Genomic DNA, 15,596 nt, shown 5'->3' on the forward strand with positions numbered 1-15,596 from the left:
ATGCCTCCAGTGTATCTGTTTGTACTCTCTCTTTGATATATATATATATATATAGCCTCATTATAGACTGTTATGCCTTTTAGTGTTCAGTCTGCAAGCTTCTGTGAATGAACCAAATGCTTCTACAATCCTCTATTTGCAACTAACACTGCGATCTTGTCTAGTTTTTATACCCTGAAAGTGCCGTGTCTCCTCTGCTTGTCTTACCCTCCATGGCCAAGTCCATTATTCTCCTAGGGAACCTATCCTCCTCCACTTGCCTAAGTTGACCCCTTCACTGATGCTGGTTCATACATACAGCTTCATCCATTTTTGTTCCTAATTTAACCTTTACCTACGCATTGTAAGTGCCCTATCATTTTATCCGCTAGTTAGTACTACCAAAACAATTCATCAGTGATTAGTACATGACTAGAAAAGAGCAAAATAGGTAACACATCTCACCCAGAGCAATATATCACCAATAATTAACAAAAAGGTATAAAAAACATTAAATGAATAAAAAAATTAACATATGGGGATTTGAACTATAAACCACACATGCATGTGCAAGAGAATAAAACATATGAAAAACAAACACTTTTCCATGCTGATAGGCCTAAGAAACTTGTGGTACTTGACATTATCTTAAAGAAAAAATGGTACTGGTCTTGCTATGTAATATGTTCACACACCCAAATTTAATTGCTTTCTATAACACTTGAAGTACTTCAGGAAACTTAACCAAGAAGAAAAAATATTAAATGTCATAAGAACTTACATGGTAGTGTTCCTAATTTAATTACGAAGCTCCAAGCTTAATTTATATTCACTGTAGACTTGCCAGATTTACAGATGGAAAAAGGAACATTTCAATTTGGTCCTTTTCCTTCACAGTTATATATGAGAAAATCAATGTTTTTTTCCTCACCGTAACCAAACAGTTTAGATTGGTTTTAGTGATAAGTTTGTCAGCCCTTTTATAAACTTGAAAGAAAGAAAAACATTTCTACTCATCATCTGCCATGTTTGCTCCCTCTGAGGATCAGTGGTAGAGTTTCAGCCTCCATGTCCCATGATTGCAGGTTCACATCCAGCAAATGTAGTGAGATTTATGAAGGGCGGAAAAATGTACATTTGATACTCCATGTTCTACGATGTTAGCATGTAAAAGATCTCTGATGACAATCTCATGTTTACCTGACAAAATTAATTAAATCTCAGCCATAGTTCCCCAACAGTGACTTAGGTTATCATACTCTGCCATCTGGTAGAATATAACAGAACACCAAAAATGATGTGCAGGCAGTACAAATGGCATCAAATAAAAATGCCTACATATAATAGCTGAGGCCATATTATTATTATTATTATTATTAATATTATTTTACTTGCCATGTTAAAATAATAGTTAACAGGAAGCAGTATATATAAGGAGTGCGACTGTGCAGGTATGAATCATTTAATAGATTTAGTAATGGAAAACATAAATATTCAGTAGCCTATTTATCAAGCAAAGCTGTAGGTTTTTACTAACACTCTGGTTGTTATTATTACAAACACACTTCGTAATTTTCTTTGCACTGCTCAAATAAGAGGGCACATATGCATTTCAAAATACAAAATTCAGTCAGAGGATGAAATATATATTTTTGGAGGTGTCACGTAACCTACATCAGGCCACAATTTTTTCCTCTTTAAATACAAGATACCGGTATCTGGCAAGTCTAGTGACCTGAACAGCTACCATGAAACCTAACCACCCTCATTCCTAGGACCTCATAACTTCAGAGTTCTACTGGAAGTAAATCAATGAAAGAGAAATGCTGTAAAACAAATGAATGAGACAAGTGTAGTGTAAAATAAAAAAAAGAATTGGAATTTTCAAATGAGCTGTCTAGTGTAGAAAATTAATGTTGTTTAAAATAAACAAAATCAAACTAACAAGAATGGATTTTGAAAGTATAATTTTTAACAACCAAAGTCAGAAAGATAAAATAATTTATTTACTAATTATTACAAAGTCTTATTTTCCCCATACAAAAATCTATCTCTATGACAACTCTTAACTTCCATCTTTAGACAACTCATCACAGTTCATATCTTACAAAACACACCCCTCATACTTACTAAACACAGATCCATTATCAAGTAATGTAGCTTTCACTTCTAGTTCATTAGGAGTACTAGTACTGAGAGACTCGTATCGCCTTGGTGGCTTCTGTACAGGATTTACCACTGTGATGAGAGACTTCTCCTGTTCTGACACTGGCCCTGAATGATAACTCAGGTCCCCATTGGATGATACGCCATCTCCTAAGTTCTTCTTGTTCACAACACCCCTAGGATTACGAGTTCGACAGAAACAATAAGAGAGAATCAGCACTATCACTAAAAGTACAACAGCACCAATGGCCAAACCCAAAATCCATGGCCATGTGTCATTAATTGACCCACTCAAAACACCACCACCTGCTCGGCCGTAACCGTTCACCATCTCCAGTTTCACTTTTCTCTCGTCCATTCCACCCAAATTTCGTGCCACACAGGCATACTCTCCTTGATCTTGAAACCTGGCATCCACAATAGTCAGATTTACCCACTTTGGTGAGTCGCTGTTTTCCGTCACGACATACCAATGGTCATTGAGCGTTTTCCTCGAACGATTGCCAATTATTTCATGCTTGTATACCCAGTGAACCGTCGGTGCTGGGTTACCTACCACCAAGCAGCTCATTGTTACATTTCCACCACCAGCCTTGTAGTTGTCTGATGGTAAAACATTCATGATTTGTGGTTTACAAGCAAGGCTATCAGATTCCAAATCACTCCAAAGTTTGCCATGGAGACTGGGAGGTTCATGACAAGCTGTAGGTTGAGCATACAGGTTACGCTGTATTATCCAGTCTCTAAAAGCCTTCAAATGACAGTCACAGTTCCATGGATTGTTATAGAGTTCAAGGCTTTTTAATTTATCCATATGCTTCAGGATGTCTGGTTTCATGTTAGTTAAATTGTTTCTATCCAAACGTAGTGATTGAAGATTTGGAACATTAGAAAAAGCCTTGTGTCCAATATGAGCTATCTGACACTCTGACATTTCCACTGTTTGAAGAAAAGGAAGATTGCTAAACACACCATCATACACTTTCTGAATAGGGTTGCGATTCAGGTAGAGGATTCGCAACCGCACGTTATCCTTGAATGTACCAGGATGTAGGGAGTGTATTCGATTTCCCGTCAGGTCTAATTCAATTAGGATCTGAAGTCCATGGAAAGCTTCTTTATGAAGTTCTTGTATTTCACATTCTCTGAGATAAGCTTTATGCAAATTGATAAGTCCTACACTTTTAAATGCATCGCCAACTAAAGCTGGAATACGATTCCCAGACACATCCAGAGACTGAATCTCCGCACTAAGTCCACTAGGTATTGTCGTAAGACTTGCGTTTGTACATTCTGCTGCCTTTTTTCCGGACACCCATTTGCACTTGCACACTGTTGGGCAGTTGGACCAGTCCTCTTCACTAGCAGCCAGGCACAAGAGTGCCAACACTACGAGCAGGAGACTGCGTGCTGCCATTGTTCAACACCACATCATTTCATTTCACAGCCACCTGAAACATGCCATACAAATTGTATTATCATCTAGTCACATCACTGCTTTGGGAATGAATATTTTAAACAAACAAAAATGTAGAGTGGGAACAAACTGTAAAATTTAAACTCCTCATTCCTCTGTATAAATAAGTAGAACCTGGTAATAATGCCATATAATAAAATGTAGTATCACCTAGTCATAGGACTGCTTTGGGGGGAGTATCTCAAAAAAAAAAAAAAAAAAAAAAAAAAAAAAAAAAAAAAAAAAAAAAAAATTGGAAAATACACTGTGAGAAGAAAGCAAGACACTGCAAAGAATCAAGTCCTATTGAAGAGACTTCACAAAATATATATTTTTAAGGATTAAGAAATGAAGGGCATTTGCCCAGTTATTTGTATGTGGAAACATAGTTATTGAAATACAGTACAGAGAAGCAAAATCTGCAACATATGTAATATGCATGTAAGCAACAGGACAACAGTCAAATCATAAACCATTGAACATATATATAACAAAGATCGATACAGTATAATGATAAACAGAGTTGGGAAGTAATTGAGTCAGGGGCATAACCAAGTGGGGGTTAGAACCCCCCATGAAATTTTTACAAAAGAAAAACATAAATGACAAACAAGTGAGCCAACTGAAAGGACTGGCTCTTTTGAATATTGATAGAGATAAAATTGTAAAACCAACAGACCTCTTAAGTCTCAAAATTAGAATTTTAGATTGTAATCTGAACATACTATTTGCTGTAAAACTATTTACTTTGATCATATTGTTCTTGTTCTGTATTTTAATGTAAGATTTTGTTGTGAACCAGTATTGCAATCTGAATATCAACATAATTTACTTGTATCAGTGTCCTTATGACACTCGTGCATGCGCGCACCACACATACACAAGCACCTTCATTACGTTCTATCGTGATTTTGTAACCGTAACAGCCTCCATCGGCCGATCCTGGGTATGCTACTGAATTGATTAAAAGTAATTGGACTACTTGTAATGATTACATTCTTTGTAACTGTTACTTGTAATTGTTACTTGTTACAAAATGTAATTTTTATACGTAATTTGCTTCTTGAAATAAAATTGCAATCATTACTTTCCGGTAATTGATATACATTGCACGTAAGCAGAAATGGGAGAAAATAAATTATGAAGATAATTTTTCAGTTCCATTACAGCAGAACCAGTAGTTTTACCAATTCTGGATGAGGTTCATTCTTACCTCTCCAGTACTTCTAAAGACATCACACTTATCCAACAATATTCTTAAAATTAAACACAGGTATCGTTGAAGTACTCCTGTAGGGCATCTTTTCAGTAAATGCAAAGGTGTATTCCCCCCAAACAGGTTGAAGCTTAGCGATGATAATTTTAAGAACCAATTATTTTATTTGTATTCATACATGGCAAATTATTTGAAACACTAAAGACATTAATTTTCCTGATTACTTGTTGAAAAAAGTAATTTGGAATCAAGTAAAATATTTCTCAGGTTCCTGTAATTCAGCCCAATTACATTTCTTTCTTGTTTTCTTCCCATTACTGATGATAAACCTACATTAAAAAGCGAATATTTAAGATTAACTTAAATATTATATTTAAGTGGTCCGCCTATTCAATACAGATATAATTTATTATATTTAGTACATGTACACACGCGCTTTTTGACTCACATCATATGCGAACACGCACATCAATTTTTTGTCACATCAATTTTTGATCGGCAGGGGTGACGCCACACCTGTAATTCTGCACCTCGCCAAGCTAATAAGCATATCGGCTAGCACCCAGTTGGAGGCCGGCCTTCCCCAGCCACGTTTACTTGTATAATCCACGACGTTCACCCAGCGATCTCGTACGAGGACATTTACAGTGCCCTTCGCACACATGGTGTCTCAGGTGTCACCAGACTTTACGACGGCCCCAATCTCGCACCAAAGGTGCTTCTCTCTTTCTACACTTTGCATGCCTGCAACCACGTCCAGACTAATGGAGTGTTTCTTCATTGCCGTCTCCACCGAGTGACAACTACACCTCCCCACGTCATCGCCCAGATCTTGGATGTTGAAGACCCTGCTACGTCTGCTGCAAGTACGTCTCCTCCGTATTTCTCACCCCCCACTCCCCTCCATCATCCTGCCCCACAACTACTACCATCACCTCCACTGTATCTGCTTACCCATCCCTCAATATTCCTCTTACCATACCTGTTCCCACTACCACTACTACCACCATCACTACTTCTGCTCACTCCTCTCCCATCCTTTCTATTACTAATACCACTACGTCCCATTCTTTTCCCCTACCGATAACCTTTCTCCCCACCCATCTCACCCCCTGATCCCCTAAATCGCCAGCCTACATCTATTCAGCCATCTGCCGAAGGAGCTTCCACCGCTCCACCTACGAACGTGGTACGTTCACCGCCACCTGAACATTCTTCCACCTATAGCTGTGTTATTCGCGGTGTGGATCCAAGCATAGCGCCTTCAGCCATTGTTCAAGATCTTAGGCAGGCCTCCCTGTACGACGAGCTTCTCGCATCTACAATGTCGACGGTCCAACGTTCCTGGTGCGCCTCCTACTTCAAACTCCCGACGACATCCAGGGCCTCATCGCTCAAGGACTCTACCTCTACGGTCGCCATCATTGGGTCGAACCCTCTTATTCACCTCCACAACCCTTACACCGTCCTCCCCCACCCCGCAGTCGTTCCCGGCCTGTCCCTCCTACTCACTCACCACGTCTACGATCTTCTACAGTTCCACCCCCGCCAAACTACTTCCCCCAACCACCACCTTACCATGCCCTCCTCCACCTTCTCACTTCCCTAGTTGACTTCTCTTTCTACCACATCCTAGCTTCCCATCTTCTCCCTAGCACCTTCGTCTAACTCTTCACTCATCTCTGTTTTTCAATGTATACGACATTGTATCTCTTTCAATAAAGTTTCATCTCTACTGTACTCCTTAGCCCAGAAGCCATTTCTTCACATGTCCTTTTCCTTTACATCCATTTACCCATCTCCTTCATCCCACACTTTTCCACTTCCCCGTCACCTCCTGGCCAGAGAGAGGACGTTAACCTCTAGGTGGCCCGCCCCACCCCCTCAAGGTGGGGAATGAAAGCATTAATAGATATATACTACATGTTTCGTCCTAAGGGACATCATCAGCTACAATAATATATCAGAATATCAAATTGCATTATTAAATTGGAAAGACAAATTGTACAAAGTTGGTACAAAAATAATTGAAGTATATATACCAAAAATCTTCCTTGGATTATATTTAATAAATAACTAGTAGTTACCCGCGGCGGACCACTTAAACACAATATTTAAGTTAATCTTAAGTTAATACGGGATTATTGTCTAAAATGAAGCTGTTAAAGCTTGTTACATGTAAACCTACATTAAGCAATATTGATGTACGGTTCTGGAGAATTTCTTGATAATGTTATGCATTTTGGTGCTGCAGCAATTTCAGAAACACCTTGTTTTAATGATGAAACTTGACCTTAAATCATCACAGTCATCCTGAACAGGCAAAAACTAATCGCAATCTACACTGGCCAGGAAAAAAAAAGGAAAAAAGAGGGTTCGCTTCGTAAAATTGAATCGGAAACAAATAAACACGAACATACTTAGGTCGCTTCCGTTTAGGGAGATTTTATGAGTTAAAATACATGTATTCAACCATTTTAGAAATAAGTGATCATAAATGCCACTCCACGAGCCACTTTTCAACCCTGCGTGCTAAGCGCTGATTTTATTGCATCCACAGGCAATAAAACGTAAATTTAAAAGGTTTTGCGACGCTGGAGCGGAAACTATTGGTGGATTTTCAATCTATATAAATAAAATCGTAACGATTGTGTGTCTGTACATTGATTATTTCGCGAAATTTTCGTTCAATTATCCGTTTCAGGTGTAATAATGACAATCTGAATATATTTTGGCTTTGGTGTCTGTCTGTGTCTGTTTGTTTGCCTGAGTTCTTATAACTTGAAAACTACTGGATATATTTCTAACAAACTTCACATTTAGAAATCACCTGCTCTTGGGTAGGTTTTAGGGTCAATATTATTTCTAAATCCCTGAAATGGCAGGGGGTTTATTCGAAACCGAAACCGTAATTCTGAACTCCCACAAAATGTACACAACCATACTTAATGGAAATCAATTTATAAAACTTTTTCTCATGTGCATCAATTCGTTACAAGAATTAATGAGGGAGATATCATTAACGGACCGTTTTTCAGTCTAAGTTCGAGCGGACGTTTTATTTTTTATTTTTTATTTGTCCGTTCGGTTGTTGAGTTCTTATAACTAGAAAACTACTGCATATATTTCTATCAAACTTTGTCCTTGGGTAGGTATTAGGGTCAACATTATTTCTAAATCCTGGATTGGTTTGGGAGTTAACAGGAAGTCGAAACAGTGATTTTACGCTCCCACAAAATATGCATGACCAATCTTTATGGAAAACTACCAGCCTTAACGGAAATCTATTTCTAAAAATATTTTTCTCACGTGCACCTTTTTGATAGGAGGGTAACAAGGGAGTTATAATTAATGGACTGTTTTACAGGCTGTCATGTCAGTTCAAGTTGAGTTAAACGGTTTAACTAAAAAGCCCCTTTTACTCTTTTCGATAGAACAGATAATAAGAGAGGTTATCCTCAACGATTAGTTACATGAGTCTTCAGCCAGTGCCACTCCCGCTTTGAGATGAACAACTTCGAGCCAAGAACTGTATCGTTCAATAAACTCTGTGATCTACCCCCATTCTGTCTCCACTTTGTTCAGCTTATCGTACTTCCCGTTACTGCCACGTGCTTCCGTAAAAGAATATCAGTATTTTATATCGTGTCAGAAGCATACATAAGTTTAAAAGTAAAGATAAGGAAAAACATAAAACATAATATAAATACTCCAATGGCGAAGAGCCAATTAAACTATGTGAGCCCAAAACCTTGCAACATCAAGTGCATTTGGCTTCGCTTTAACCAGGTCTTCTGTTGTGCAGCTGAATGGGCATGAACTGCATTGCAGCAAATGGGCTGTGGTCTGCTCTTCTCCACATAATAATTTCGTGTGGCTATTTCTAGCCGAGTGCAGCCCTTGTAAGGCAGACCCTCCGATGAGGGTGGGCGGCATCTGCCATGTGTAGGTAACTGCGTGTTATTGTGGTGGAGGACAGTGTTATGTGTGGTGTGTGAGTTGCAGGGATGTTGGGGACAGCACAAACACGCAGCCCCTGGGCCATTGGAATTAACCAATGAAGGTTAAAATCCCCGTCCCGGCCGGGAATCGAACCCGAGACCCTCTGAACCGAAGGCCAGTACGCTGACCATTCAGCCAACGAGTCGGACTCTTCTCCACATACACACAAGGTACTGTCCACTTCGAAACCCCATTTCTTCTGGTTTACCCTGCACCACGTAACACCAGAGCGCAGTCTGTTCAGTGCTCTTCAATTCACCCAATCTGTGACATGGCCAGGAGGGAGTTCCTCTTTTGGGGTCATCCATTGACTGATCCTCGTATGTTTACTCTTGACGCGCCATTCTTGAATTCTTGCTTGCTGTGCTGTTCCTGCAAGTGTTTCGGTTACTCTCAAGAAGCTTTTCCTAGACTTAAACCGCTGGCGTGGTGGCTCATATCCAAACAAAGGGTGGGCTTCCGATGTCAACACCTTTCTCTTTTCTTTCTTGGCTGCCACTTCACGGCGAATATCGGGAGGTGCTATCCCTGCAAGGCAATACACTTTTTCCAAAGGTGTAGGTCTCAAACATCCAGTAATAATGCGGCAGGTTTCGTTGAGTGCTACATCAACTGCTTTGGTATGGCAAGATTTGTACCACACCGGGCATGCGTATTCAGCTGCGGAATAGCAGAGCGAAAGGGCAGATGTCCTCACTGTGTCTGGCTGTGCTCCCCAAGATGTTCCAGTTAGCTTCCGCACAATATTGTTTCTAGCAGCCACTTTCTGCTTGATGTTCAAACAATGTTTTCTGTAGGTTAAGGCACGATCCAGAGTGACTCCGAGGTACTTCGGGGTAGGATTGTGTTGTAATGCTATGCCTTGCCAAGTGACCTTCAGAGTTCGGGAAGCTTCTCTGTTGTTTAGATGGAAAACACAGGTTTGCGTCTTAGTTGGGTTTGGTGTTAGTTGATTCTTCTTGTAATAGCCAGCAAGAGTGTCTAGAGCTGTGGACAATGTTTGTTCAATCGCCTCGAAGTTAACCCCCTGAGAGGTGATGACACAATCATCAGCATAGATGAAACTATTCGTCCCGGCAGGAAGAGGATGATCATTTGTGTAAATATTGAAAAGCATTGGTGCCAACACGCTTCCCCGAGGTAGTCCGTTCTTCTGTATCCTCCACCTGCTTCTTTTTCCCTGGAACTCAACGAAGAAACTTCGATTTTGAAGTAGGTTTCTAATGGCACAAGTCAGATGGAAGTCCTTTGTCATGCTGTATACCTTTCCAAGGAGAATTCGGTGATTAACAGTATCATATGCTGCCGAGAGATCTATAAATGCAGCTCCTGTGATTTTCCGGCTTTCAAAGCCATCTTCTATGTGTTGACTTAATTTCAACACCTGCGATGTGCAGCTTTTCCCTCTCCTGATTCCAGCTTGCTACGGAATCAGAAGTGGCTCGATTTTATCAGTTAACCTATTGAGGATTAGTCTCTCCAGAATCTTAAATAGATGGCATAATAAGGAGATTGGCCTGTAGCTCCTAGGGTAATTTTTATCTTTGCCTGGTTTTAGAATGGCTATGACCCTAGCCTTCCTCCATATTTTAGGTATCATGGAAGACTGAACGCAGTTATTCATGAGTTCTAGCAACCAGCACTTCGCAGTAGGACCAAAGTTCTTAATTTGTTCCATTCGAAGGTCATCGAGTCCTGCTGACTTCCCAATCTTACACTTACTGAAAGCTAATTCCAGTTCAGTTAGTGTGAAATGCTTAGATAACTCATTGCTCTCGTCTGGTTGTCTAACTATAGGATTCTTCCCTACTTTCATGGAAAGCTTTGGTTTTCCATTAAGCAAAAGTTGGTGTGCTATTTGATCTGCACTCACATTGGCATGTGTGTTATCTTGCGTAGGATCATTGCTCAAGCGTTTTAAAAGTCTCCAAGCTTCTTGACTATTCCTCCCCATATCGACTTCAGACATCAACTTCATCCATGTCTCCTTCTTTGCCTGAGAGATAGAGGAAAGAACACTTTGTGCTGCTTGAATCGTTTGCTCACTAAATGGGTCTTCTTCGTGAAGCCTGTAGTAATCATGCAGCAGAGCAGTTGTTTCACGAGTTATACCTTGAAGGTAGCGTGTCCTGCAGCCTCTGGGAATTGATGCCCGTGAACAGAACTTCACGATATCAATGAATTTGTCATAATCTTCGGGTATAGGAGAGACAGTTTTTATCCTCTCATCCAACATACTGGAAAACCTTTTCCAGTCAGCCTTCGAATATCAGTTTAACATGCCGTATTAAACCTTTGAATACAGGCATGTAACTTCGCATAAATTCATGAAGGAATCGTGAAATCTATTACCAATTCCCGTGCGAAGAACGGGTACATATGTTAGTATATGATATAATTTTTGTCAAAAGTAACAAAATTTCTTCAGTTTCTCACATTTGTTGAGCAAATATGCTTCTTAGCCGAGAAGACGTTGCGAGAGCCAACGCGTTAATGGAAGATGGACGAAGCGTTCGTTTAGGCGCTAATGTGATTGGTGCATCGTTTGGAAGTATTCAGAGTGCTCAGACGATTCTGTGAATTTGGTATCCATCAGAGACAACATGGATCATGCCGTCGGAGGTCTACAACTACCAGGGGTGACAGGTTCCAGGTCTTTCAGGTTTTGCGAAATAGCTACACCACCGCGGTACAGGCTAGAAATCGTCTCAGCGCTATAAGAAACATTGTTGTGAGAGGACTGTAATGCGAAGACTTCTGGAACCCAAATTGATGTCAAGAAGACTCTTCACTCGTGTGAAGCTTATTCCCCAGCACCGAGAAGCGCCGATTATAATTTGCGCATCAATACTGGAGCTGGACTGTTGACCAACAGTCAGTGATGCTCTATATCGTTCTTCGTAAAAGAATCACAATTTTGCCTCCGGTCACTTGCTAGGTGGACGAGAGCATGGAGACGGACTGGGGAGCGATATTCACCCTACAATATCTCCGAGAAAATGCGCTTTGGAGGTAGCTCCGTTATGGTTTGGAATGGCATCAGCATTGAGGCGCAAACGGAGCCAGTCATCATTGATGGAGTTGCTTTGAATTCACACCGCTATATTGAGGAGGTGCTAACAGCTCCATATGTCGGCGAAAACTTCAGACTGCTGCACGACAACGCCCGCCCCTCTGTCGCCCATTATGTATTGTATTCTTTACGTGACGTCCGGATACAAATCTTGCACCGGCCATCACCTAGTCCAAAACTCAATCCCACTGAACACGTACAGGATATCAGGATATACTAGGGCAAAATGTCAGACATCGAAATGTTGTCACCTCGAATGAAATGAAACCAGTATCACTATTGGGGAAGTGAAGGCGCAACCCCCCCCCCCCCCCCAAGGAAACGATCCTGGATCTTCTGGGTACCATGCCGCGGTGTATGGAGTCCGTCATCGTCGCCAGGGGTACAAAAACACAATACTAGAGTGAGGAAATCGGTCAGTGCCTGCAAGAGAACGTTCATTTGCAAGATCGTAAATTAAGATAAGCCAATGACCCTTTAAATCTATTCGGTGAAATTGCAAAATTTGCAACTTTTTAAAAATTGTCATAAAATATGGCATTATGAACTTAACAATGAACACTGACTACGAGAATGTGCATAGGGCACTGACCATACAATGCGTTGTGTAATCAATGAAAATATGATTTCAGGTAAATAAATATAACATTTAAAACTTAAAGTGATTAACCTTTTCTTCGTCGTTAAACAGCTAGCAAAAAAAAAATATACAGCATAACGGGAAAACGGATCGGTGGATTTTCACGAAACTTGGTATTTAATTTCAGGATAAGGGCGAGTAGGATCCTAGCTGTATGTAGTTTAAAAATATCACCAGAATAGGAGCTTCAGAGGGAACCCGAAATATAAAACTCGATGTATCTCTCTCAAGGTTGGTTTGACAGGATTAAAGCTCATTAAAAAATTGCTTTAGAATACTACTTACAAACTTTTTCGTTCTTTCCAAAACAGTAAAAAATAAGGGAAATATCAATGACGGTCGTGTGAAAGTTTAAGGTAAAGTGCCGGAGAGTTGCTATTTCCCCTGTGGGTTGGGGCGGTAGAGTAACAATGCACGGTATCCCCTGTCTGTCGTAAGAGGTGACCAAATGGTGCCCCAGGGGCTCTTAACTTGAGAGTGTGGGGGCCTTTACCTGAATCCTGGGATTGCTTCCACTTACTTGTGCCAAGTTCCTCACTATAATCCATCCTATCCGGCCAACCTTGGTTAATTCTTGTTCTTTTCCGACCCCGACGGTATCAGGTCACGAGGCCTAGGGAGTCTTTCACGCCCTTCGTGGCCCTTGTCTGTCCTTGGCCGATACCTTAATTTTTCGAAGTATCGGACCCCTTCCACTTTCACTCTGATTAATGTTAATAGAGGATGTTTGCCTACTTGTACTTCCTCTTAAGACAGTAACCACCACCACCACCACCACCACCACCGGAGAGTTGCTCTGGAGATCATGCCGATAGCGATGGACCATTAAGTTCCAGAGCTGGAATGACCTGTCCACAACAAAGACCGTTCTGCTGTGTTCCGTTCAGTGTGTTAACTCACCATTCCTATGAGTGCTTCCGAAGTACGGAACAAATAGCCCGAATAGTATGCTGGACCAGTGAGTCAGTACCAGTAATTATCAGAATAAGCATGATCTAGAGGAATGGGAAGATTTAAAAAAAGTTATCCGACTTCCTAGATCATCCCTGCTAATCTTCAAACAGAATCTGTTCCAATGGGCGAGGTAACTTCCCTAGATCGCTCAACTGTAGACGTCCGTTTACGGCCCGCTTTGTAATAGACAACCTTCACGATAAAAATGTCTAACGCATGGAAGATCAGAACTTACGATTCTCCCCTTCAGCGCCACAAAGGCTATGAATAAGATCGGAAATTTTGTTTTCTCTAACTTTTGTCATTCAACATTTATCAATAGTTCGATTATTAACCAAGATATTTGAGAATTAATAACTAGACCTTCCATGGGCGCCCAATATGACAGTTTGCAGGGGGAGGGGGGCGGCTAGACCTGGGGAATGTAGTCTTTTTAATTTTTGGAAGATGAATGGCGATTTGTATTCCGAGTAGAATAACACCCACGGTATCCCCTGCCTGTTGGTGGGGGGGGGGCGGTATTACCACTTCTACGTAATACAGACTTTAAAATCATTTTCTTGAAAGAAAAACACCTGACTACATCAGAATTTTCTTTTTCCTGAGAGCTAGAGGGGGGCAGTGGCCCCCTCCTTGCCCCCGGGCATGAGCGCTCTTGAGACCTTCCACTATACTACTTTCCCAGCGTGCATAAAACTATTTATACGGTACCTTAAATTAATTGTCGTGTTTCCACCCCTGAGCTTAAAACATCGATAGCCTTTTTCTCGTGATGCGCGTACATAGGCCTACATACACATTAGAGATTTAAAAGCTGTTTTCTTATATTGTTATTATTATTATTGACATGATCGGTACAAAAATACCAACTTTAAACAATTCTGACCGAAGTACAGACAAACCTTTTATTTATATACCGTAGATAGGCGTGTGTACTCTGCTTCAACCAGATCGGAGAGGCAAGGATTTCCATATTTGCACGAATAAAACCAGTATGATATATAGCCAATTAGTTGTTATTAATAACATGTTGTCCATTAATATAAACGTCCGAGACATTTGGTCGTCTGAGCTGCCTGTAATTTAGAGTTAAGAAACAGGTAGTCTTGGTTACTGAGATGTTTAGGTTGACATGTGTAATTGTCCTCTGCCTAAGACTGGGACTTGAAATAAGACAATTCCTGTATTTGAATGGAGGGACCGAAAAATTATCCGGAGGGAAGTAAAATTTACTGAAGATAACTGCTGTTAACGCTACCAAGTCCTCAACACGTTAGGCTACTCGGGCAAGTAATAAATAATACATTACCTACCAAAAAATGAATCCCACAAAACACTTGATGCTTGTTTGCTTGTTGTTTAAAGGCACCTAACATCTAGGTTATCGACCCACGGAACACTTTAGAAGGTCCAAAAGTTCAAAATCTGGTAATGGTAAGTATAAGAAAATGATGGAAACAAGCAAAACTAAAGTCTATAGTAACTTGAATTGCTAATTAAAAGTGGTTCCAACCCAATGTACGTGCTGTAGTGCTTGAGCTACACAACAGATGTTTCTAGCTAAGGACAATTGAAACGAGAGCTACCCTAAAATAGTCTCGTCAAGTGGATTCCTTTTAAATTGGACCAGTTGACCCTTGACTGCTTGTGTAGCTGGAATGTGGTGTGCTTTGGCTTCAGTTAAACAGGTTAACATCGGCGACTCAGACTGTGTGAAGCTTGGTAAATGCAATGAAGTGAAAGACGTGTGGAATAGCAAAGGCTTGGTGCAAATTTCAACCTAATGAGATAACTCGGCTCTTGCACCTTTGACGCCGACTGTTGCATTCTATTTGGGACTCCATAAAGTAAGACCACAGTAATTTTCTACACAATCACTGAAATTTTCATCTTGGAAGAACTATTTTTACGCTCCTTGTAAAGGCTAGGAAACTGCACGTTCAGAGATCAGAGGTTCGAATCTCAGCGAAATGTTATTTCCCTCCGGTGTTTTCCTAACTCACTCCAGACATATTCATTGCTTCATTTCAAGTACCGGAGTACTATGGGAATGGCTAGAAGGCGGATAATACGCACCGAAAGTCATCAATACATTTATGCTATAAAGATT

The 15,596-nt window shown here is 40.5% G+C and overlaps 1 protein-coding gene across 2 annotated transcripts in view; it reads right to left on the reverse strand.

The window, feature by feature from the left end:
* Positions 1–15,596, reverse strand: part of kek5 (kekkon 5) — a 392,502-nt gene that overhangs the window by 3,740 nt on the left and 373,166 nt on the right. For both annotated transcript variants that reach the window (XM_067143405.2, XM_067143406.2), the window contains one exon: positions 2,110–3,596. In XM_067143405.2, the coding sequence (XP_066999506.1) occupies positions 2,110–3,562 (1,453 nt within the window). In that variant the 5' untranslated portion in view covers positions 3,563–3,596. The remainder of the gene's footprint in view (positions 1–2,109; positions 3,597–15,596) is intronic.

Source organism: Anabrus simplex, chromosome 3 (genome assembly GCF_040414725.1).
Source record: "Anabrus simplex isolate iqAnaSimp1 chromosome 3, ASM4041472v1, whole genome shotgun sequence".
In the NCBI taxonomy this organism is placed as follows: domain Eukaryota; kingdom Metazoa; phylum Arthropoda; class Insecta; order Orthoptera; family Tettigoniidae; genus Anabrus; species Anabrus simplex.